The sequence below is a fragment of the Camelus dromedarius genome, chromosome 9 (genome assembly GCF_036321535.1).
Source record: "Camelus dromedarius isolate mCamDro1 chromosome 9, mCamDro1.pat, whole genome shotgun sequence".
NCBI classification, from domain to species: domain Eukaryota; kingdom Metazoa; phylum Chordata; class Mammalia; order Artiodactyla; family Camelidae; genus Camelus; species Camelus dromedarius.
In genome coordinates, this window is record NC_087444.1 from 66,714,386 (window position 1) to 66,740,845 (window position 26,460).

General features: G+C 36.7%; 1 protein-coding gene across 1 annotated transcript in view; it reads left to right on the forward strand.

Moving 5' to 3' along the window:
* Nucleotides 1-26,460, forward strand: part of LOC135322094 (ankyrin repeat domain-containing protein 26-like) — a 162,921-nt gene that overhangs the window by 118,549 nt on the left and 17,912 nt on the right. Inside the window, exons 7-16 of the mRNA XM_064489576.1 lie at nucleotides 4,403-4,557; nucleotides 7,629-7,662; nucleotides 7,943-8,084; nucleotides 10,259-10,472; nucleotides 11,591-11,693; nucleotides 12,339-12,839; nucleotides 14,303-14,458; nucleotides 20,836-21,201; nucleotides 21,777-21,982; nucleotides 23,567-23,744. Coding sequence (XP_064345646.1) covers nucleotides 4,403-4,557; nucleotides 7,629-7,662; nucleotides 7,943-8,084; nucleotides 10,259-10,472; nucleotides 11,591-11,693; nucleotides 12,339-12,839; nucleotides 14,303-14,458; nucleotides 20,836-21,201; nucleotides 21,777-21,982; nucleotides 23,567-23,744 — 2,055 coding nt within the window. The remainder of the gene's footprint in view (nucleotides 1-4,402; nucleotides 4,558-7,628; nucleotides 7,663-7,942; nucleotides 8,085-10,258; nucleotides 10,473-11,590; nucleotides 11,694-12,338; nucleotides 12,840-14,302; nucleotides 14,459-20,835; nucleotides 21,202-21,776; nucleotides 21,983-23,566; nucleotides 23,745-26,460) is intronic.

Consider the following 26,460-nt stretch of genomic DNA (forward strand, 5'->3'; position numbering starts at 1 on the left):
AAAAAGTTAGTTAGGATGTAGAGAATAGAGTCTATTGTGACTCTGTATGTTTCTACTGTATTTTTAAATTTTGTACTGTTTCTCTTTGTTTTGTTCATGTCTGGTGGATGAATTTGCGAATGAAACCTTGAAATGTTTGTGTGCCTTTAATCTGGTAACATCTAGTATTTCCCAAACACTTCCTTGAAGTTTTAGATAATTAGAAGTATTACTTAAAGAAGTAAATATTCAGCTAAAGATTAAGCTTAATTTAAACTGTCAACTGATGTAATGTTTTTTATCTATTTTTATAGAGATGTTGCCTTTTATATAGCTGTTCTAAGCAGTTAACTTTAATTACGCATATTCATTTTCCAGCAGACCTAGACTTAGAAATGGCATCGAAGGAAGAGCAAGAAGGACGTGATGGAAGTGAAAACAACCAGTCACAGGTATGTAAAAATGTAAATTTAAATTTCTGTTTAATATTGTTTTCTGTGCTTTAATAACACAGTTCAAAAGAAATTGCCTTTCAAACTACACTTTTAGAGTCAATAAATAATTATTTCATATTCTGTTTTTAATAGCATTTTATCTAGTTACAAAGCTTACAGTATTGTTAGGGTCTTTAATAATTTATAGTTGAACTTTATCCTTGGAATTGAGGCAAAAATCCTTCCTGAATATTGTTTACTTCTTCCATTTTTATAACTGCCTCACATGATAAAGAAGGTGATATCAAATAATAAATCATGTGATTAAGTAGTTGAAATTGTAAACAATATAGCAGTGATGGACATTGGGTTAGTTTTATGTAAGGAACAGTCATTCCCAGTGGTCCAAAATTTGCAGTTTCAATTTGCAAGTCTTTGATGCCAAGATGAAAGATTTCTTCTGTCTTGCGATCTCTATGTAATTGATTTCAGAATCTACAATCAGGGAGAGAATAGGGGTCATAGAGTCAACCCAACTGCCTATTAAGAGAATCAAACCTTCCAGGATTGGACCTTTGCTGTTAGGGAACAAACAAAACCTTTCTAATTTATTTCATTTCAGGATAGGAAATCAGTAAATATTATTAAAAATTCTTTTATTCACTCTCACTAGTGAATATTAGAGTATAATACACCTGGATGGATGCAGAGAATACATACGGAGATAGATCACTATCATAGTATATAGTTTGCATTAAAATTTATGAATTTGTTCCTGTTTCTGATGGAAGTTAATTGATTTTGGCACCTAATAATTTACATTTTGCCTATTCTCCGGTTATTAGTCCTTTATAAAAAAACCTTTACATGCACTGGAGGGGCTCACTATTTAAGGTATGTGAGGTGAACTATTTTTTAGTGAGGAAGCCTCTGTAATGTTAAAAACATAATCTCTAATTCTTGGTAGCTTTAACATGTATGAATTGTTTAGTTCAAACAAACAGTGACAAAGTTAGGTTTCTGAGTTCCTACTTTTCTCCTATTTCAAGGCTAAGGCAAGTTATTTTTCACTTCTTAGTTTGTGAGTAGCCAAACATAGATTAGGAAGTTTGTTAAATTTTAATTATTTTCTAATTTTTCTTTATCTGTACTTGAATACTTAAGGATAAATACGTTTTACAAGCATGTACTGTGAAAGAAAAGAAATCTGAAGTTCAAATCAGGCAGATCAATCTTACACCTGTGCATCTGCAAAAAATGCCTGGAGAACCAGGAATGAATAAGGAACAGGACAGAAAGGACGTACCTGTATCTTCAAAACATACTTGTGTGGAGAAGCATGAGGACATGTGGGTCAAAAAAGGCAAATTACACTGGAAAATTAATACAAAATTTATCACAAAGAAGTTAAATCAGAAAGTCAGTAAAATCCGTGAAAAATGCAAAATTACTGTTCATCGTAAGGCAGAGTCACTACATGACTACTCTGAACTACATGGTGACTTAAAGGAACTACCTTTCAGTGTGACAAATAATATATGTGATTCTGAGGAACAAGATACACGTGGAGCCTGCATCCCTGTAGGATTCCAGGCGTTCCCTCAACAGGAAGAGCCCAGTCTTGAAAGTGTTTCCCCATCTTACTCCAAGGCTGATTCAGCAAAGTATGGCTGCCAGTCATCTTCAAAACTTTATTTAAATGAAAATAAGTTAACTGAAAATGACACACCAGACACTGAACATGTTTGTGACAAAAATGAGGAGGGTTTCTTTACTGATAGAGAAAATGAAGTAAGGAACCGAGCTCGGCTGCTGGTGAAAGAAAACCAAGAAATTGATACAAAAAGAAAACAAAAAAGGAGCCGAAATACTCACTGGAAATCAGACATCAGACATACACCTCTGGTAAGTGGTCCAAAAAGCCATTTTGGCTTGTGGCTTGCCCGCTCCAGTGACATGAAACACATGATTCAGATAAAATTCACGATATGACTGCTGTTTCAAATACTTATAAGAAAACCAAACCAAAACAAGACCAGCTCCAGAAGCCATTGTTTGCAGTTAACTGCGGTGCTAATAGCTCTAAAATCATGGACCCCGAATTAGGAAATGTGAGTTCTTCTCCATCAAATGGTAACAGAACAAAGTAAATCTAAAAGAGTTCCACCAAGATATGCAAAGGTTTAAGAATGAGGTAGGCATGTTACAAGTAGAATTCCTGGCTTTGGAAAAACAAAATTCAGCTTCAAAAAGAGGTAGAGATTCCTTTGCTGCTTCTCTGGTTTTTCTCTTTATCAATCATCTGTTCCATTCTAATCCATATCTGATCTGATTTTCCACTTATGAAAATAGCTTATGTATAAAATGGGGGAGATCTAAATATGTAATTGTGTAGAAACAGACTATTTCTGCCATCTAAATAACACGAATTCAGGGAAGTATTTTCCTGGGTTTGGTTTCTTAATCAACATAAGTGTCTGTGTCACTCTTTCATATGAAGTGGGAAAGTAATTCAGCTGTGTGCCACGTGACCTTCTGAGCCAGAATAAACGCAAGTGAAATGGCTTAGGAAATATAATAAGCTCAAGGTTTGTTGGTTTGTTTGTTTTTAATCTATTGGCTTAAATATAAGTTGCATTTCCATAGAATGGGAAGGAAGCAGTGACTGAGAGAAGGGATATAAGCACACACTCTCACTAAACTGATCCGTTCATTGTGCTTTAGTGAGTGCGGCTTATGTGTCTTACTGATCACTGGACACTTAGAATTCCATCACGGCCACTCTGAGATATACTTAAGAACAAATACATGTGCTCCCACATATTCTTGAATCACCACTCTTGGGTGTTTCTGTTGAGTCAGACCCTTACATTGTATTATTTAATAAAATGTAGTAAGTTTTGACATGTATGATTTTATCATATAGGTAGTATGAACCCTCAGGGAAAAAAATCTGTATTTATCTCCAAAGGAGAAATCTTGAGTTTTGAGATGCACTGAATGGTTTTCTTCACTTCTAGTAATGGATTTTTTAAATGTGTGTGTGTGTTCTTTTGTGTGAGTGCAAAGAGTGTGAAAGGTAGACAGAAATCTGAAGCTGTTCTCCTTTAATAGAAAAAGGAGATGAGCCCTGCCACCAGCTTTGCCAAAGTCACCCTTTTAACTTATCTGATCAATTTGATGAATTTATTTGGTACTTTATTAGATTCAGTGTTAGAGAATTGTATCATCTCTTTTGACACCGTGAAATGCTGAAGATTGCTGCTTTAGGGGCTTTGGACAAATCACTTGACCTTTCTTGGTTGTGTTCCCATTATCAGTAGACAGTGGGGCTAAGGTAGATCACTCACTACTCCTATGCCCTCTAGCTATAAAATGGTCATGGTTATTGAATGTGAATTTGGGAATCATTATTCCTTTTCCAGAATTCCACACTAACTGGCAATTCATCAGTTTCACTCTGCTCCTTTCGGTAAACTTGGGTTTATATATTATATTAAACACCACTTTTTTGATACCCCAGGATCCAAATGAAACAAGAATTATAAAATGTAGTGGGGAAAAGATAGCTTTAGCACAGAAAGAAGATTGTTTCCTTTGTGTTACTGAAGCGCCAAGGTGTGACATCTTCTAAGTCTGGCTGTTTAATACAAAATCTAGGTGGTAAAGACAGAAGAGGACAAATTTTATGCCTTTGTCTTTTTATTTCTCTGTCTCTGTCATTCACATGCAGAGAAGTGGATGTAACAGCACAACATTAAGAAAGCCCTTTTAAAATTTTGGAAATTCTCTTTCTTTTCCTCAAACAGAAAGAAGCAGAATTTACAAACATTTCAATGTCTTCAAATGATAAAATTAAAGTAAGAACAAATATATTTTAATCAATTGAAATCAGGGCAAACTCTGAGTCAAATGATAAAATGAATGGAAAGAACGTCTTTATCATGAATAAAGTAATAATTACCTTTTGTATCAAACTTTCACTAAAGGTTAAAGTAGAAGAGAACAGGAACAAAAGTGGTGAACTGGAAGGATCAGAAACCATGTGTGATGGCAACTGTTGCAAAGGACGAACTCAGCGGAGGAAGGGGGGAGAAACTGATGACCAGCAGTTACCTGCTCTGCAGAAAGAAATTTCTGATAAGTAAGCGTATATCAGTATTCAATAGTAGATAATTATTATTTTCCTAGTATTGTTCAGATTTTCTTCCCAGACTCATCTCTGTACTTGCTTCCATGTTTTTTGCACTCTTCCTTCCAGGTTCCGAGGACACTCTTAGATTCCAAATGCCTAATTTTGTGCTCACATTCTAATCTCTTAGGTAGAATCATTTCCTCCTGTCTCTTTTGCTCATGACCTGCTTGTTTCCCCTCTTCTGTAAAGCCTTCCTTATGCTCACTTATTACTTTCCATATGTCAGCTCTTGCGTATCACATTGTATCATAATTGTAAATCTGCCTTGAAGCAAGAATTTGTATTTCCTTGCCTATGGTTGGCACTTGATAACCATTTTGTGAATTATTAAATGACTGAAGATGGATAAGAGTTGGAATTTTTCAAAAATTGGTTTCTTAAAATTTATTAGTAGAATTATTTTTTAAAAATTGGCTTTTTTATGGATTGTTTTAAAGTAGCTCTCCTGGCTTGCCTATGAAGGAAGTAAAGAAGAATGAAAGTGGAAAACAGACATTAAAAGCATCTGTGACTTCACATGTATTTGAGAAGACTGCCTCACTGGCTGGTGGTCTCCTGCACATGAGTGACAACAGCAGTTTAAGTGAAGGAGATCTAGGTCATGGCAGGGAATGCCTACAAATTCTTTACTTCTAGGTGAAGACATATTGGCAGTGATTACCTTCTCTGGAAATAGAACAGCATCATATAGTGCAAAGGCCTAGGCAAGGGATTTCTCAACTATCAGAGGAACGCTGCCGAAAGGTTAAGATGAGGACAAGTGCCTTTGACCAGAAGGCGTTTCAATAATACGTCCCCATGGAAGCCGGGCTGCAGTGAATCGGTCTAAACAGCCCCTTAGAGAACATTCACTGGGAAGGCAGGAGAGGACTGGGTGATAACTGAAGGGGGATGTGGGTCTCGTGGGGGTTCCCTTTCTTTTTTTTTTAATACTAAGATGGTAGTTTGTAGAGCATGTCTCTCTGCTGTTGGAATTGATTCCGTAGAAGAGATGATTTTCAGTTTAACCTTGTTTGCATTTCCGGTATAAGAAAGTGTATTGATTGTACTACATTATCTTTAAAATATTCTAGTAAACGTCTATTCACATATAGTTGTTGTAAGGGCTTATTCATTGGTTCTGAAGCGTAATATTCTTACACAATTCAATATGCAGATAGTGACTTTAAAATTACACTATTGTACATAGATTTTTTTAAATTGTATACTCATAATAACTATACACACACTTAGGCCATACTGAATAGGGTTTAATCATTCCTTGATGATTCTAGATATTATAGTGTCTTTGACAGTATCATCATGGGTGGCTATGGTTTTGTATGCTATTGTAAACTATCAGATTATATTAACTTAATATTTGTTTAGATTCTAGGAAGAAGGGGAAGATTTTGTTTGTATACAATAGAATAATAAACTATTAACAGTCTATCACAGATGATTACTTTTGGATTACTAAGTTCTAAATTACAAAAGCCATCATTCCTGTACCAAAAGTGTCATTAACATGTTTTGTTTGCTCTATAAGGACATGTCAAATGCATGAACAAACAGCTGAATGGATAATGAATGCCCACTGATTAATTTCTTTAACAAAAGCAAATCTTTATTGAAAGTTGATTTCCAGTATTGCCTAGGTCTAAAGTCTTTTAATTTTTAAAAAATAGGTGTTAAGATTCAGAAATTATTATTACTATTATTTTAACTTTTTTGAGTCATAGTCATTTTACAACATTGTGTCAAATTCCAGTCTAGAGCACAATTTTTCAGTTATACAAGAACATACATATATTCATTGACACAATTTTTTTTTTTTGGTGTGAGCTACCATAAGTTCTTATATATATTTCCCTGTGCTGTACAGTATAATCTTGGTTATCTATTCTACATTTTGAAATCCCAGTCTGTCCCTTCCCACCCCCAGCCCCCTTGGCAACCACAAGTTTATATTCTATGTCTATAAGTCTGTTTCTGTTTTGAATTTTTGTTTTGTTTTGTTTTATTTTTAGATTCCACATATGAGTGATCTCATATGGTATTATTCTTTCTCTTTCTGGCTTACTTCACTTAGAATCACATTCTCCAGGAACATCCATGTTGCTGCATATGGCGTTATGTTGTTGGATTTTAGGGCTGAATAGTATTCCATTGTATAAATATACCACTTCTTCTTTATTCAGTCATCTGTTGGACATTTAGGCTGTTTCCATGCCTTGGCTATTGTAAATAGTGCTGCTAGAACATTGGGGTGCAGGTGTCATTTTGAAGTAGGGTTCCTTCTGGATATATGCCCCAGAAATTATTATTTATAACTATACCTAGACATAGAATAATAATAGAGATTCATTTACTACATTAGTTAAAAATACTTAAAAATAAATATTACTTTCTTAGCATATTGTGAAATGCACGTATTGAAGCCAGATTGCCTGGGTTGGAATTCTGGGCAGACACAGGGGCTTTGGCAAGTGACTTAGCCTTTCTGTGCCTCATTTTCTTCCTGGGTAAAGTACCTAATGTATTACCTATTTCCCAGGATTGTTGAGAGGATTAAAATGTCTTTAAGACATGTAAAGTGCTGATAATAATGCATAGCAGTTGCGTACTAAGTCCTCGAGAAAGCTAATTCCATGATTATTAGAAAAGGGTTTCTTTCATATTAGGACTTAAGTAATACTTTCCAAATAGGTTTTAGTGCCTTAAATAACAGTTTTTATTGAAAATGACAACAACAGGAAAATCCTGGTATATTTTTTCCTATCAAATAATGCAAGTAACCTTATGTTCTTCCTTTTTCTTTGTTTGTCCACTTGATCTAAATTTAATACATTGTTAATAATATAATTGATATACTTTCTTTGTCCTTTAATGTTATGGTTTCCATTTTTGTTCAATCCCTTGTTTTGAAAATTAATTATCAATGCAAAGATTTTATATAAAAAATAACATGTTTACATATTTCTTGTATTTTCAATATTTAGTATTTGGCTGAAATGAATTGCTTTTTTTTTTTTTTTTAGGTCTTCAAAGAAAACATCTGCTAAAAAGGACAAGGTATAGAAAAATATTAATTATAAAAATATTATCCTTTAGTAAAACAATTTATAAAACAGAGAGTGGAAAAACAGAAAATCCTCCTTTGTTGTAGAGACATTTACTTAAAAATAATTTGGAAACACTATTGATAAAATTAGCCTTTTGACAAAAATCAGCTCTTTCAAGAAGTGTCTGTGTTTTTGCTCTCAGAAAAAGATGGATATTTATCACCTCAGTACACTGAGCATATTTTATAACTTTCTTGGAGACACTGTGAAATAGCATTATTTATTTGTAGGTCAAAGAGCAGGTGAATTCTGTGGGTGACCTCGATGACTTAACTCTGTCACCGGAAACAGCTTCTGAGGACTGCGAGTCGCCTTACCCTAATTATAAGAACACCCTGAGGCTAATCGAACGACTTGGCCTGGAGGGGAAAGGTAGGGCCCCTGTATGACTACAAAGCCTTTTGAAGTATCTCGCGGTAACGTGTGCACACCTAGTGCTGCCCCAGGGAGCGCGGGTACGTAACAGTCCGCTGCGTCTCAGAAACCTGCTTTGTGTTAAAGCAGAATCAGACGTGTTGTGCGCTGCCAGCCAGGGGCTGTGACCGTTCCCACTCCCTGTGCTGTCTGTTGACTCTGACGCTCCTATGCCTTCACCCAAGGTCAGGTTATCACTACTTCCCTCCTAGAACACTGAAATCACCTCAGGACATTTTTCTCCGCCGTTCCACCTCCTGGAACCTTGGTCTACACCGCAACCGTGATTACTAGTTTGTAAAATTCAGATTTTTGTTACCCCCTTGCTTAAAATCCAGCTACTGCTTCTCACATCTCCATGGTTAAAGGCCACAGTCCTCTGGATTCATCTTGTTTCATTTTATTACCCTTCTTTCCACATGAATTTTAGAATCAGTTTGTCAATATGCAAAAAAAAAAAAAAAAAAAAAAAAAAAGTCTGCTAGTGTCCTAGAAATTAGATGTAGATTATGTTGAATCTGTAGATTAATTTGGGGAGAATTGACTCCTTTAACAATACGGAATTTGTAACCCTGAACAAATTTCATTTCTCCACTTATATAGGTCTTCCTTGATTTTCTCAGTAATATTTTAGAGTTTTTAGTGTCTGGGTCTTTCCGTCTTTCATGAGTTTACCTGTATTTCTTCTTTTTCAGTGCGGTTGTAAGTAGTATATTTTTATTTGTTTGTTTGTTTTAAAATAATATAATTTAAATTTTAGTTTCTGATGATAGAAATACAGTTGATTTCTGTATACTGACTCTGTGCCCTCCAACCTGGCTGAGCCCATTGATTAGTTCTAGTAGCCTTTTTATGGATTCTCTCAGATATTCTATGTAACCAAAGGTGGTCAAGTTTTTCTTCTTTAAACTACTGTCTTACTAAAGATAGTTCATATTTAAGACTTGGAGCCAATAAATACGTTCTCTGTCACAGCTAATCAGCTCTGTCACTGTTATGACAAGAGTAGCCATAGACAATACAGAAGTTAATGGATGTGGATGTATTTCAGTAAAACTTTATTTACCAAAGCAAGCAACCCAGCCCACAGGTTGGAGTTAGCTGACTCGCACCAAGTAATCATATTCCCCGCTGATTAGCAGACAGTTTTACCTCTTCATTTCCCATCCAGATGTCTTTTGGTTCTTTATTTCGCCTGATTGCACTGGCTCCAGTACAGTGCTGAATAGAAGGAGTAAGAGAAGCCATTCCTGTCCATTTCCCCTCCTTCTGGGAAAAGCGTTCCGTTTTTCACAATTGCGCATGGTGTCAGCTGTAGAGCTGGCACAGATCTTTGTCATAGTGAAGACGTTCCCTTAGTTCCCAGTTTGCTGGAAGTTTTTATCAGCAATAGATGTTAAGGTTTGGGAAGTGCCTCTTTTTATCCACTGACATGATCATATGATGTTTCTTTTTTAGTCTGTTAATATGATGAATAACATTAATTGATTTTTACGTGTTAATACAGCCCTGCATTCTTGGGATACACCTCACTTGGCCATGATGAATGATCCTGTATTGTTGGATTTGATTTGTTAACGTTTTGTTTAGAAATTTTACCTCCATTTTCATGACATTAGTTTTCTTTCTTGTAATACCTTTGTCTGGTTTTGGATTCAGGTTAGTGATACTTTTGTAGAATGAGGACATATTTCTTTTTCTTCATTTTTTGACGAGAATTTCTGTAGAAATGGTATTAAATTTTCCTAAAATATTGGGTAGAATTCACCAGTGTAACCATTGGGACTGGAATTTTCTTTGTGGTAAGGTCTTTAAATAGGACTTTCATTTTGGTTTTTAAGATATAGGGATTTTTAGCTTATGTGTTCTTTCTTAATTGAGCTTTTGTAATTTCTCTGTTTCGAGGAATTTACCCACTTCATCTGAATTGTCAAATTTATTTACATAATGTTCACAATATTACTTTGTCATTCTTTTAATGTCTGCAGAGCTTAGAAGAATGTCTTCCACAGAATAGATGCTCAGTACCATCTGTTCAATGTATGGATGAGTGAATGCGAAATGCACAGTCCTTTATACACAAAAAATTACTCATTCATCTTATTTCTATTTGTGTTTTCTTCCTAATGCAGATTATGCTACCTTACTGAAAATTCAGAATGCAGTTCATTCATTCAGAAGCTTAATAGAATGTAAAGAATCTGACTGTGAACTACTTAGAAGAAAAGTTAAAAAAATGGAAAATATGGTTAACAAGCTACAAAAAGAGCTTTTTGAAACAAGACAAATGAATTCACAGTTAGAACGTCAAAATGTGGTGTGGGAACGAGAGCTCTGCAGTATGAGGTACTGAATTCCTTAGTTTTAAAGAAATATTTGAACTCTTTATATTTAATATGAAGATATGTAGGAGAAGTCTTATGATTGCTCACTGAACTTTTGGGATTTTACAGGGGAGAAAATTTCATTAATATTGTGGAATATGAGTCTCTTGGAAATAAAACAGCAATATATATATATATATCTCCTCATTCTATATTTCTTTAAAAAAAGATCTTTGATCCTTATCTCCCAATTGTCCCCCAGAAAGTTTATATTACTTTACATTCCCACTTGCAGAATTATGAAATGAACAATTGTCTCAAGGCAGAAACTTTAAAAAAATTATGCAGTTTTATTCTTGACATATGAATAGATGGACTAAAAACTAAAGTGGAAAGTGATTACTGGTTAATTTCTTCAGCTTCTCTCTCATGCAGAGATAAGATCAGTTCAAAGGTGTATGCTGAAAGCACAGATTACTCTTTATTGTTTAATTACTTACTATGGATCCTGCCTTGTTTCCAAAGGGATTTAAAAATGATTTACTAAATAAATAATAGTCAACAAGGTAAGTTCAAAGTGTTGCAAAAGAAGAAACATAAAGTGTAGGGCGTCAGGTAGCAGACTCCCCAGCCTCGCCTTGGATTATGCTAATTAGGGGATCTGTGTTCTGGAAAAGACATCTGTGGATGTTACCTCCCACTGTAGACCATTTAGGAATACCTGTAGTATTTCATGGAGTTGAAATTTTATTTCTCATGAACTTAAAAACTTGTTTCTAAACAGCAACTTCTCTTAATAAGTAACTAAATTCTCTGTTCTAATAAAGGAGTTATTTATGGCTATGTGGGAAAAAGGGGGTAATTTTTAACTCATAACTTACTGAATAATTGCAAAATTTCTTTCCTACACTATTCACCAGAGTTACTCTTGACTGAAATTCAGTAGCATTATGTCTTTTCATTGCTACTTTTCAAATATATATATCTTTATGAAGAGATTGAAGTGAGGAATTTAAAATGTGAGACTTAGAAATGAAAAACAAAATGAGAAGATAGAAATTCCGTTAGGGTAATAAACCGGCATGTGAAGAACCAGATCATAAAATGAACTTTTTAATTTCTAACAAAATTAATTTTCAGGGAGAAACAATACAATGAACAGGTTTTCCAGAAACAGCAACTTGAAAGCACTCTCCAACCACTAGAATTTGAACTGAAGAGCATAAGGAATAAACCGAGTCAGGTAAATTAGTCTTAGGAGAAAATTTCATATCTCTAACACTGTTTCATCAATAGTATTTATACTATTCTTTTGAATTGATCTATATTTTCATTTAAAGCAAATTTAAAAGTTATCTCATCCTAAATAGGAACTATGACATTTACAGCTTAACTTACTAATTTCTTGGTGTTCTTGGCATCTAGTAGATGCTCTGTGTCTTTTCTGAATGAAGGAATGGAAGGTAAATTGTTATATAATCAGAGCTAAGGCTCTTACTGAGGGGGTAGCTGTGAAGATTAGATATGAGATACAATTTTTAAGTGTAGTCAGATTTTTTCATTTTTTATTGTAAGCCTTCTGGGTTTGTTGTATTTCAGAGAAAGAAAAGCCTTTCCAGTTCTCAGCTTCTTAAACATTCTTCTGTGATTTCTTTTTTACTTTCATGGATTCACGGTCTTTAATTAAATTTTTGAACTTTTGGGGATTTCTGCTTGTATAAAGTTTGAGACTTGTATCCACCTTAAGTTTTTCCAATTGCATATCCAGTTATTGCAAACTTCTTATTGTATAAACTTAGAGATTAGTCTTTCACTTCAAAGGAAATTGTGATACGTCAGCTTATTGAGTACAGATCAAAGAGTAAGAGATGAGTCGTTTCACTTACAGGACACAATGAATTTTGAGGTGTCTGACCCAAAAGATAACGGCGAGGTGCTTCCTCCGCAACTTCCTGAAGCTGAAAGTCAATACCGTGGCCCAGAAATTGAGCTACATCCCAGGAGAGATGCTCTTAGACCAGTGACGGTATTAGAATGTGTGCATAGAGACCAAAGCCAAGCCCAGTGTTCAAAGAAGGAAATTGAACCCTTGTATCAGCACAAACAAGGGAAAGTCAATAAATACGCTGCAAAGCAGGCATTCTTGGAGGACAGATTGTGTGAACTACAAAGTGAAAACATGTTGCTTCGACAGCAACTGGAAGTTGCTCAAAATGAAGCCAAAAGTAAAAAGACAATTAATATCCCAGAGCCGTTTCCAGACCATATGAGTAAAGCCGTGCATAAACAACTTCTGATGCTGGAGGAAGGAAACAAGGAATTAATCAATGACTGCAAATGTGTAAAAGACAGAATGTATCAGTATGAAACTGACAGAGCAGAAATGCAAGTAAGTACCCAGAAACAGAACTAATTTTCAGACTTCCTCAAAGAAAATTCAAAGCAGTGTCCGATGAAAGCTAAATGTTGAAACTAGTTGAATGTTAAAAATGTGTGGGCTATAAATATATACCCTGTAAAGCAGACTAAAAGCATATCTTTTATCCAGTAAACAAAAATTAGACCTGAGAGGTGCTTTACTTTGAGTAAATATGCCTTGTCGCCTGAAATTTTAAGAGATTAAGCTGTAAGTTGTTGACAGATACAGGCAGGTATTAGCAATTTAGTCTTATACTTCCCAAATCATTTTAATCTTTCTGTCACCACATTTTAGTATCGTGATGAAGCAGATAAATGAAATGCTCATACCTAAAATGAGTAGTTTGAAATTAAGCTTCAGTTGTGTGAACAAAAAAAGTAAAAGAAAAGAGAGCGAGAGAGAGAGAGAAGGTTCAGTTGTGTGGATTACTTTGACAGTCAAATCCAGATTTCCCAGATGAACCGATGTGTAAATGCTGCATCTTGTAGTACTTTTCCTTCAGTAGCTTTTCATACATTTTTAGTTGATATAATTTTCTTTTTATTCATGTCAATTGGAATTAAATTCAGAAATATTTCCATCTCAAATCATGTATTGCTGTGACCTCTCCACTCCTTAAAGTCATCTACTTTTCATTCAGTCATAATTTGGGACTAATGTGAATTTTAGCAAAACTGTGTTTGCCTTAGTCTTCCCCCCATCTATTTATAATTTACTTTGAACATTTTTTCAAATAATCTGCTCACAATTCTCATTCCAAGGCTCAGTTACTGTCATTTGGATCTAAGTTTGTCCAGTACAGAGGAACTGGGGAGCTCTGTGCTGTACCAGTTTGGCAGTGGTGTCCCATTTTCAGACTGAGGAGAAGTGGCCAGAGTCCTGAGCAGCAGGAAGGCAGTGAGTGGGAGGGGTGGGGGGAGCTGTAGGAGCTGCAGTCCAGGAGGCAGGGGAGGCCAGGTTGTCTAGGGTCCCCAAAGGCCATTGGAATAACTTCATTTTTATTGTGAGATAGGAGTCTATTGGAAGGATTTAAGCACCAAATTGAATATGTGAACTCTGAAATTAAGCCTCTAATGAGAAAGAGAAAGAATGTTCCACAGTGTGGGATTTACCACCACTCATCCCACCTGCACACCCCTTTCTGTTTGCGACTTCAGTTGGGGTAAAGCTCAGCCACTTCCTGGGAGGGGCAGGGAATGGCTGGTGGGGCTGCACTCATTGTCTAAGTTAACTTACTGTCAATAAGGCAGGAGGGTCATGCCTTCTGTGTCTTTAACAAAAGTCAGTAAACAGGAATGTGTACCTATGGGTAAAAGAAGGCAAATTGATATCTGTGGGGATAGTTCTCAAAGTCCATATGTTGGAGTTATATATTATTAATGTAACTTAATGATGAGGTGACTTAAAAATCAGTAACAGAGTTATCCTTTTAGGCCTGTGTGAGACGGCTTCAACAAGAGCTGACTGACACCCGAAAGAAAGTGTTCATGTTGGAAGCTTCCCTGGAGGTGACAACAGCACGTCATCAGACTAATGTAGAAAATAAGACACAGGATTTAGAGAGGAAATTACATCAAATTGCAGACCAAGTATGTATGAAATTGAGCACGTCAGATGTGAATGTACAGCACATGGTGTTATAGGACACTAGCTGTTCAGGGACAGCTTTCTTTTGCATCTTCATTATAATTACAGCTTTATTATCTTTATGATGCATTTGTTTCTTATACTTTGACTCTCATTCTGCCATTTTTTATATATTTTTTTCTTACAATATTTATCCTTAGAGAAGTTGAAAATTATAAATCTTTCCTCACAGACGTTAACTTTTTTCCTATTAAACAGTATTTTTTGAGTGATCTCTCACCACAGTGAGGCAAGCTAGATAAAAATCAGAGGATAATGATTCATGGCATGGTCCAGAAAATTGTCATGTCTCATCCTCACTTTTGTGAATGGATATAGAATCTGTGTGTATCGATTACATGGATTTCAGGATAACTTGTGCAGGAAAATCATTACACAAACCAGTTGGAGTTAGGCATTGCCTTCATTTTCTTTTCATTTTAGACGTGTTGTAAAAGCATGGAGAAGTTCAGATCGTGTAGGTACACCCAAAATAGAGAATTAAGAAAATTTTCTAGATCCTGCCTTTGGATTTTTTTTAACTTTATGGAGATATAATTCACATAATATAGGGGGGATTGTGTAACTCAAGTGGTAGAGAACCTGCTTAGCATACACAAGGTCCTGGGTTCGATCCCCTATGCCTCCTCTCAAAATAAATAAGTAAAACCAAAGAACTTTCCCCCACCCAAAAAAAAAAAATCACGTATCATATAATTCACTCATTTAGGATGCATAGTTAGTATCTCCTAGTATAATCAGAGATGTGCAACTGTCACCACAATCAATTTTAGAACATTCCCATCACCCCAAAAAGAAAGCCTGCATCCCTTAGCCATCACCCCCAGCCCCCATTTCCCTCAGCCCCCAGCAACCACCAGTCTGATTTCTGTCTCTATAGATGTGCCTGTTCTGGGTGTTTCACATGAATGGAATCACATGCTGTGTGGTCCTTCATGATTAGCTTTTTTCATCTGACATAACGTCTTCAAGGTTCATCCATGTCATAGTGCTTGTCAGTATTTTCATTTCTGTTTACTGTCAAACATTACTCGGTTGTGGGGCTAAACCATTTATCCATCCGTCAACGCAGCGCTCGATGGTTTGCCTCTGCTTTTTAGCTATTGCTAATAATGCTGCTGTGAACATTTCTGTCCAAGTTTTCGTGTAAACATGTTTTCATTTCCTTGGGGAATAGACTTAAGAATGGATATGCTGTCGTATGGGTCATATGGTAACTCTGTTTAACCTTTTGAGAAACTGCCATAGTGTTTTCCAGAGAGGCTGCACCATTTAACATTTTTATCGAAAGTATATCATTCTCCCAATTTGTATGCATTCCTGTCAAACTCGTCATTAGCTCTCCTGGTAGTTGTGAGTTGGCATCTCCTTGTGGTTATGATTTGCATTTTTCTGATGACTAAGAATGTTGGGGAACTTTTCATGTGCTTATCCATTTGTGTATCTTCTTTGAAGACCTGTCTGTTCAGGTTTTTGCCCATTGTAAAATTGGATTGTCTTTTTTGATTGAATTGTAAGAGTTCTTTTTGTATCCTTGGTGCAAATCTTTTATCAGATGTAGGATTTTCTAGTGCTGTCTCCTTTTTAGGAGCATGCTTTTTCACCTTTTGACAGTGTCTTTTGAAGAGTAGAAGTTTTTAATCTTCATGAATTTCAGTTAATCTATTTCTGTCTTTTACTGTCCTATCTAAGAAACAAGTGCCAGATCCAGGCATGAAGACACACACCTGTGTTTTCTTCTAAGAATTTTGTAGTTTTAGCTCTTTCGAGTTAATTCTTATATATAGTATGAGGTAGAGGTCGAATTTTGTTCTTTTGCATGGGGATATCCAGTTGTCCCATACCATTTGTTAAAAAGAATATTATTGTCTCATTCACTTAGTTAAAACTTGTATTGAAAATTAATTGACCGTAAATGTGAGGGTTTCTTTTAGATTCTCAGTGGTGATGCATTGATCTATGTCTGTCCTATGCCAGTACCAAGACAGATGTTATGAGAACACTTTCTGAGTCATGTTGCACATTGCCAGTTGTTTTACATAAAAATAGAAAGTCGGTGTAGAGGATTGTCTGTAACTCTACTTCTGTGGAGATTTGCTGCTTCCTGAAGAAGCCTGTGGCCAGCTTATTCCTTGCTGACTCTGTGACATGACAGAAAGTAGGCTTGCAAAGATAAAGTCCATTCCTTCCCCCCCACACCCCATTCAGACCTTTAGTTTCTCACATAGTACCTCCCACTTCACTCCAGTTTCCATCAAATCATGGTCATGGGATCTGCTGACGCATTCTGCAATATACTTCATTATGTGGCACTCATTATACTTCATAGACTTACCCATAGGTTTCACTATCTAGAAGCAAAAGGTTAAGCCTGGAAAAGATGAATTCAACCTTCCTCTTTAGAAGCCTCTCTAACCCATCATCTTGTGGTTCACAGTGAAATTCTCTTTTGGCTTCATTCTTGTGTGTAATGCTTGTGCCGATCCTGCTCTTCATGTAGATCCTGCATTCTCAGCTCCCTGTGTCTACCTCCTTTTACTTAACAAGAGAGAAGCCTAGCTGCATTCTATAGCTTAATGCATAATTGATGAAATAAATATTTCACCGCATCCAAGGAAAAATTTTCAAGAATACAACTGTTAAAAATCAGATAATATTCAATCAGTTTATCAGAAACAGATAACAGATTAGTAATTTGAATTTCAAAAGTTCAAAGCCAATCTGTGTGATATGGAGAAGCATTGTGCTACAACATAAAGGTGAGACAGTCTTACCTTCCCTTACAAACAAGCTTTAAGTATGGGAAAGGAAAAATTGTGTTTAATTTAAATACTGCCAAAGGACACTACATTTGTTTTACTACTGAGAAGATTAAAAATGGTTCCATAATATTTTATTTTCTCTCTGAGGAAAGGAAAATGAAGAGTGAGTGCCAGATTAGTAAGTTCTCAAAGCTGCCTGTCTCTTAGAGTTTCAGTTAATTGAAATGAGGTAAAAAGGCTGATTTCAGTAAACTCTTTCTAGTTGTTTTTCAATTATTAGTCTTCAAATCATATGTCTCCTTGCCTACCAGTCTTCCTTATCCTCAAAGTTGAGGGGAAATAGTAAAAAGGCATACATGCCTATTTATAAGAAATTGTAATTGAAGGGAACTCTAAAAAATCTTCCTTCTCTCTAGTTCTTAGGTCTTTCTTTAAGTTATCTGCTTCTTCTCATCAGCACTTTGTCATTAAGTTAATCTCAACGTTTATTACATTACGGTTTATAGGAGACCAATTTCTACTATATACAAGTTACATTTCTTATTATCTTTTCGCATCCATTTTTCTGTTTATCTGTTACTGCCTAACAAACTCCCCAAAGTTCAGTGGCTTAAACAAGCACTTATTTTGTTCACAATCTGCACTTAGGAAAAGTGTGGCCAAGACAGCTGGCCTCTCTTCCTCTCAGCTACAGGTGGGGCCGCTGGAAGGTGGGGGACTGGAATCACTTGAAGCTTCATCCACTAATGTCTGGCAGTTGATGTTGGCAGTTGACTGCAGCTCTGGTGGGGCAGGCAGTTGGGTCCCCTCCCCTGGAACACCTAAGCTGTCTCTGTGGCCTGAGCTTGCCCACAACATAAGACTGGGTTCCAGGTTTAAGAGTGAGGCAGAAGCTGAAATGCCTTTTCAAACTTAGCCCTGCCGTTCACCCAGTGCCACCTTCACTGTATTCTCTCCATTAGGAGCAAGTCACTTAAGGTTGGCCCATATTCCACCTTTTTTATGGAATTAATTTTGAAAATTTATGGAGACATTCAAAAACCAGCATAATCTACTCACTAGCCACAATGCTTTCTTACTGCTTCCATATGAGAAACACCCTTATACCTACTCAGTTCCACAGCAGGTCTCGGTCACTATGCTGTCAGGCTCAGGCTCCAGTCCAGGGTCTTACTTTACCATCTTCATCACGTCCAGGTGGGGCTGAGGTTCCTGGGTGTGGTTTCTAGAGTACAGCCCCTTGGGTACACTCCTCTCAGTGCTGCAGCTTGAGGATAAGGAGGCTGGATTTTTACCACCACACAAACTCCCTCACTCACAGTTGGAAGATGGGAGGCACACTGGTCCGTAGCAGTTCTCAAATGCAGCCTGATGCTTGCTGCCGGCTCTTTGCTTAGGACTTAGTCCTAACCCTGGGAGGAATTCTCCTTCGCTGCCCTCTCTGAGCTCTTGGTTCTGTCCCTTTCCTGAGCAATGACCTGTGTTTACAGCTGAGTAGTTCTCTCAAGCCAGCTTCCTCCTTGTAGACCTTCTAAGAGAAACCCAAAGGCCTCTTCTCATTTTGCACTGTGTTGGTCCCTTTCAGTCCAAGCTAGCAGGCAGTGTTTTTGCTAGCACAGTTCTCTTTAAAATTTTGAGTTTCCTGTGAATTTTATCGGGGTTCATGCCATTGGAAAAGCTAACCTCACAAGTCTTTTTGAGATAAGCTCTCCATCTTGGGCTCCCTGTGGAGCTAGCTGTTGGGGGACCATGCCTTTAAAACTCTTATGCTGTTAAGAACTTTAAAGGAATTTCAGGCAGCACCTTAAATCTTTCCAAGGTCTTAACAAAGTCTTGGCTTCATCCTTAGACTGTGTTTTCCTGGCAGCACCCTAGATTTGATCTTAGCCTAGAAGCCATTTCTCTGTTTACCAATTATGTGACCATTGGGCTTGTGGCAGTTCTTTAAATGGGATACAGATATTTGAACCCAGTGAGCCCTGGTTCCTTTATATTCAATAATCTTTTTGTTTGTTTGTTTTAGCTTACCTCTCTCATCAATTTTACTTTCAACTCTTTGGTAGCAAGACACCCATTTCCTCTGGTTTCAGTGTCATTTTCTTCCCTGGCCTAGAAGCCTTTGTTCTCAGCCCTTCAAAGGCCCCCAGGCTTCCACTAACAGTCTCATGGGCACTTTGGCTTTTCATTCTTACTTTTCTCTACATCTGTTCAGGTTCCACCTACCTCCAGGTTCAAAGGCATCCCCACATTTCTGGTTCTTTTTTAATGGCTGCACCCCATTTTTAATATCAATATCTGTGCCAGTTATTTATTGCTAATAAGTTATATAATAATCCACCTCAAAACCCAGTGACTCAAAACAGCACTTGGTTGGTTCACAAACCAGCGTTTCGACAAGGCTCAGTGGACCCAGCTTATTTCTTCTGCACTTGGAATCAAGTGGGCCCTAGAATAATCTAAAGGCTTGTTCATGCACATGTCTGGAAGTTGGAGCTGGCTTTGGTTAACTACATTCGCTGGGGCCATAGGCTGGGACAGCTGCGTGTACAAAGTCTCACTAGGTGGCCTGGGCTTCACAATGTGGTGGCTGGGTTCTAAGTGAGAGCGACCCTACAGAGTGACAGTCAGAAGCTATTTAGCCTTAGAAATCACACAGCTGTGCCCCCACATTCTGTCACCTTGAAACCAGATGCCGAGGTCAGTACATATTTCAGGGGAGGGAACTTCACAGGGGAAGTGTCAAGGAATTTGTAGAGATGTTTTACAACCACCACCTCCGCCTGCCTTGAATTCCCAAATAACCCTCCTATCTGAAGGAAAGTAGTTCTTCCCAAGTCAGTGTCACTGAAATCCCAGCAAGTTTTTTGTTTGTTTTTGTCGAGTATGTTCTCTTGTTTTGTGGAGAGTAACAAGGGATTAAAAGAATTTTGGCTTTTTAGGTTTTTTTTTTAGAAAAATGTATGGGTCATCTTACTAAACCACTACACTAGGAGATGGATTTCTCCTTAACTCTGCAAGACATTCATTGCTCCTTGGGATGCAATTCAAACTAGCATAAAATATTTCTAGTTCAGAGAAAGGCTTATGGCATTAGAATCCATAGTTGTAAGATGTATTAATTGCAGTCTTATATCCAAAGACTTGTTTTGGGAGGGGTTTATTAATTCAGCCCTGAGTAACTCAATATGATCTCCCTAAATCTTTAAAAATCATGAAGAGTTAAGACTTCGGGGAGGAAGGGGTAAGAGACTTTCTACTAAGAGGTGCCTTATAGTCATTTTATGTAGGAAGGACATGAAACAATTACAGAGCAATAAGAGTGTAAAACCAACTACAAATGTATAACAAAGATGATGACAGTAAACAGTATATTTTTGTGACTCTTGGTGGTTTGAACTTTTTTCTTGATTTTCTGAGTAATATGAGTTTCTCCATTCCACAAAGTAGGTACCATTTTATTGCAACTGAATTTATTTCAATGTTCGATGCTGGGTTAGAGTTAGGATGTTCTCAGTCTGCTAACCTCATTACCAAACAATTTTATCGTCTTCATGCAGAATGCTGATCTTACAGCAAAGCTGCAGTCGACAACTTCAGCCCTTCTCCATCTGAGTGCAGAAACTCAGCTCCTTCTAAAAGAGTTATTATCTATGAAAAGGATGCAAAAGAAATGTGAAACATTAGAGGAGGAGAAAAAGAAGTTGGAAGAAGAAGTAGTAAACCTCAAACATCACCTAGAAGTGAACACAGTGGAACGCAGTCAAGTGGAGCAGTACAAACAGGAGATTGAAGAGCGAGCAAGATGGGATGTAGCCGAAAAATTGACAGAACTCAGTCAAGTCGTGCAGTGCAAGAGGGAGGCTGAAGAGCGAGCAAAACAGGATGTGGCAGGAATGTTGAAAGAACTCAGCCAGTTTTTACAGGTGAAGCATTGATCTCTAATGTGCTCTAATTCACTTTGCTGTGAATTACAGTTTGGATGTATACATTTTATGTTTCCTCTACTTCCTATATAGCAGTTTGTTCTGTAGATTTCTGGAATGAAGGCCGCATTTGTTACTCCCTTTAAAGAATTCAATTTCCATCATTACTATCATTAAATTGATCTTTCAGAACAATTCTCACTAGAGAATCATTTTTATGGCCAATTGGTGTAAATGAAGACTCCTAGGAGGAAAAGAAAATATTGTGATTTAAATATTGTACCACACTCTTTGATTACTCTTAGGTTTTATTGTTCAATTTTTAAAATTTCTAGTTGATCCTACTATTCTTTGAACTATCACATTACATGAGTACTGATATAAGAGTGATTCAAATTTAATTTCATAATTCAGATTTAATTCACTTGACATCGATGATAAGTACTTTAAAGTTCAGCTTTTTTACATTTAAAATTGCTGTCTGAATCATTGACTCAAAACTAAAGAGAACAAATACACTGCAATTACTCAGGCTATAATTATTTTTAAAATTGTATCCTTTTAATTCACTTTAGACACAAGCAGCGTACGAAGAAAACTTGTTAAGAGAATATAAAAATGCTTCAATAAGTCAAATGAAGCATAAAATTAAATATCTGGAATCTGAACTGAAAAGTAAAACTTTTCAGTTAGATGCTGAGAAAAAAGAACTGGAAAAATACAGACAACTGTACCTCGAAGAGCCAGAAGATAGAACATCATGGGCAAGTCAATTACACTCGTAAGTGAAAACATAGAATTATAGAGAATAATTTAGGTCATTATTTTGCTTCTAAGGCATAATTTTTACTGAGCCAGGTTCATGCGGTGAGTAGCAAGTGAAAGCTGACTAGATAGTATAATTTTGGAAAATGATGTTCGTAAATGAACTCTCCTTTAAAATGTTAGTCGAGGGCAGTTTGCATCTCCTTGCCTTTTGTTGCTTTTACATGATTTTATATTTTATATTTGCATATATTTAACCTGATCTAGTCTTTAAACTGGGGGTTTTGCAAACTTTGTAATTTAGACAGCCATATTATCACAAAATTTCTAGCTGGAATTCCCATAAATAGAAATGTTAATGCGTTTAAAGTTAACTGTGTTTTGGAAGAGTACAATTTAAACCCAAGGGGCTCCATTCTGGTGTTTGTTGAATTTACTTTCTTGATTGTGATATTTGGTATCACCACTAGTGGGCACCCTGAGACGAATTACTGTATCCTACTAAATTTGTCTCTGCTACGTAAAGACATGCTTGGGGAATAGGGGGAAACTAACAAAGGAGTGAAGGTCATTATAGTAGTTCATGAAGTGGCTAAAAAGAATACGGTGGCCTGCCCGAGGGGGTGTGTGGAAGACAGAAAGGGCAGGTCCCTCCTCTAGTGCCTGAGTAACAATGTTGTAAGCTACAGGTCTCCCTGGTATCCAAAAGTAGAGTGTTCCTATGAAAGTTGTCTGTGTAAAGCAAAGAGGCAGTTACCTTAGGACACATCTTGCTGGTGGATGCACAAAATAAATATGCATAAAGCACAGGAGCTCACAGACACAGTCCAAAGCCGAGGCTGCGTGATGCCGGGATACTGAGTGTGGTTCTGGGGAAGGAGCTCGGTGGAGCCCCTCTTGCTGCTCAGGGTGCGTGTTGCCCTTCTGATGGCTCGGGCTAAAACAAACACCCAGCGCTATTCTGGCTTTTTGCTTTTTTTTTTTCATAAAAGTGAAAATGCGCTTGAGAGTTTTTTCGTTACGGAAAACAGGTGCTGATAAAAGCGAAGTAACAAAGTGAGCTTTGGGAAATTGGGGGACACTTGAATTTGCCCCTGGTGCTGTCACAGTTTATTCCCATCACCGACTCTTCCATCTGGTGCCCCCCCAGAGGTGGTGGCTCTAAACTGTTCCTCAGTGCCGCATGCTTAATTTCTCCCAGGTAATGAGTGAAATGTGTACATAAGGGTGGTGAAAGCAAACACTTGATAATGGCTTTGAGGGATGGTTTATTTTTTATTTCTAAACTGGTTTCTTGAGGGCAAGTATGTCTAGATGCAGCTGGTGCAGAAGGCAGAGGGGGTCCCCTGTGGAGGCATCTCCATCTCTGACTCTCCCCACTTTGAAGTACTTGTTAGTTAAGGGCCCCCCCAGGAGCATATGTCCTTCTTTAGGACAGTTTTAAACTGTAATTGTTTACAGTAGGTCTGCGCTGACGTATTTTCGTTGCCAAAACACAGTTTAATGGGATAATCTGTTTACTATTACAGCAAATTTAAAAATACACATCACTTAGGAAAAAAATGAAATGAATGAAATCTGTGTTTTGCAATCCTCACAGGATTAACGAGAGGCTGGTTGTGATGAACACTAAACTTCAGATGGCGGAAGAGTACAAGAGTTCTGTCCTCAAAACTGTTCCTACAAGGCCTGCTGAAAAATTTCATGATAGCTCAGAGCACAAATGGACTCTCACTCAAAGTACAAACTTCAGGATTTTTTCAGAACCTTCAACTAGCGTGAGTGATTGCTTGTTCAGTGTTAGTTATACTATCTTTTTTCCCCTGGGTTTCAGATTTCTGATATAATTCTTGTTTTTAATTTCATGAAATTCTGAGTTACTTATTTGACTTACACACACTAAGTAAAAGCCATAATTAATTGTACTAATAAAGAAAGGAGACAGAAATTTTATAATTTTTTAAGGCCCTGGACTTCTCATTTTCAAGAGATAACTGTCATTAACTTTATTCAATAAATGCAACTAAACTGACAAATTTTAAATTTCTTTAAAAGCTCCATTTTAAATTCTACTTCAGAAATTAAGTATCATTGCCTAATAACTAGAGATATACTTTCCAATGTTTGGCTTAGTTTCTGATTGATTTCGGTTTGGCATTGGTTCATAGTAATTTTCAAGTTTTGACGCACCCCAGTTTTTCTACCCTGAAGTATAAGTAAACGGCTTCGAGATACTTAACCACATATGGATGTTTTTTATTTAAAGGAATCCAAGATAAATTCTTTTTATGAATTCAATAAACTTGTAACACTGAAAACACTAAGCTGCGTTTTTAAGTTTAAAATTTTTATCACTTTCTTCTGTAAGAGTACATCCTTAATTGCTATTTTACCTATAGCATTTTTATTTTAATTGTTATAAAATGTTTTACTGACCGATTGTACAACATTTCTGAATATGCAGTCAAGTAAACACATATTTAAATTTTTAAAATGAATTTCTCTTATGTCTCTGTCTTGCCCTCACCTGTAGAAATACCGATGTGGCAATGATAGGGAGCCTTTAAATTACAACTAGTTTCCATTGTGTATCATTGATTTTAAAAGCCATTCAAAGCCATGCACATTGGTTTATGGTTTGATGGTGTTTTCATGATCTTCTTGATGTAGAGAAAGGTAGCATGGGCCCCTGTTAAGTGAGGTCTCAACCTGTTTTTTCTCACTTGGCTTCATGTCATAATAAAAGAAGAAAAAGCTCAGGTTTCATAGACAGTGTGGTGGGTAAATTGAGTCTAAGTGCTTCAGAGTCATGAAACTGGACTGCGTGGTATGAAACAAAATGCATGGCTAACACTTCTGTCAGTGGCTAAGCATGATGCAAACTTGAAATGTTCCCATTAGTTGTCACCAAAAAATTGACAGTGTGTCAATTTACAGGATGATGGTGGAAGAGTGTGAGTGCAAAAGCAGTGCAAGAGAAAGCCCCGGAGGACAGTTTTTTCCTTTAATGTTCTTGGCGGAAAGAGGTGTCTACTTTTTAGTACTTCTAGATAAGTTGGAAAATCGTTTATTTTAAACTCAGTGTTGTAGTTCCAAGGTACACGTAGTTCTTCTGTGGGGCCATGGGGCCAAATCATGCTAGATGTAGCAAGGGAGATGAAAAGGCACTGCTCTGTCCAGATGCAAAGACACGTCTTCACCACCACTACGGAGCACCTCAAAGGAGTTATTATACAGTTACTGTTTACAGAATTCTTAGTCAGACGTACAGAAAGAAGGTGCCTTCTGGAATTGCTAGGGATGTAATGATTTCTGCTGGGAAAACATAAAGTAATGCTATGAGAGGTGTGAACATAGTGTTTAAAATGACAGGGAGGGATGGGTTTTTGGATGGGGCTTAACAAAACAACAGACTTCCACAGCTTTTCAGCTATGATTCCAGAAAGCAAAATGTTAAAAATGGCATTGGGATTGAATTTAACATTCTCCTTTATTTGCAAGGTTTTAACAGTTTGGACTGTTCCTACTGTGAAGTTCTAGCTTACTCAGCCTTTTTTTCTAACTTGATGGAAGTATTGCTCTAAGTCTGTGATTTCAGTCGTGCTGGTTGTTGAAGCAAGTTTTCTCCAGTTCATAACGCTTGGATTTATTGCCTCTCTTACTGCTACATGTAGTATAGCTTTGTCACTTGACATCGTTGTAGTGGTAGCAGATGGACCCCATAACTGTTTTGCTAATATTTACACTCAGATTTCACATTCTAGCTTATTTCTGGGATGTTCTGTCCTACATGTCAGAAGCAATTTTACAGTTTTAGTCAACTGTGTTATTTATAATGTTATTATAGAATACAAAAAGTTACAATTAGCCTGAGCAGATACATCACTGTTAGATTTTCTTGCACATAGAATTTTTTTCTAAGAACTGAAAACTTAATTCCAGACAATATTATAACAGACATAATTTCTCTGTTTTAAAGATTTTGTTATGTTCAAGAGTTTTAAGTATTGGTGTGCCAAACATGAAGCATGGCCACAATAGTAAATAAATATCCTTCAAATCTATTTTAAATAGGAAGACTAAATTTTAGATTGATTGATTTTTGGCTTTTGGTGTATCACTGACACTTTCAAACATTGTCTAATGATTTATTTAAGTAATTTTTAAATTTCTCAACTATCCATTCAGTTTAGCAATCCTTTTTCTAAATGGGATTATACCAGTGCACCAGAGCTAAAACGATTAATATTCCTAGGACTGTAACTTTTTACATGACACAGCACTGTGTCTCAGTAGGATCTGGTCACGTTTCTTTTACAAGTAGCCTTCCAAGGCAGGGGACATCCACTCTGAATTTTTATTCTAATCAAACTATCACAGTAGTTAAGCTCATTTCTCATAAGGCAGAGGCAGAGTTTAGTGACCTTGTTTCTGGTATCAGTTCTCTGCCCTGTGGACTCCCTCCTGCCCTCATTTCATTTTGTGTGAATGGAC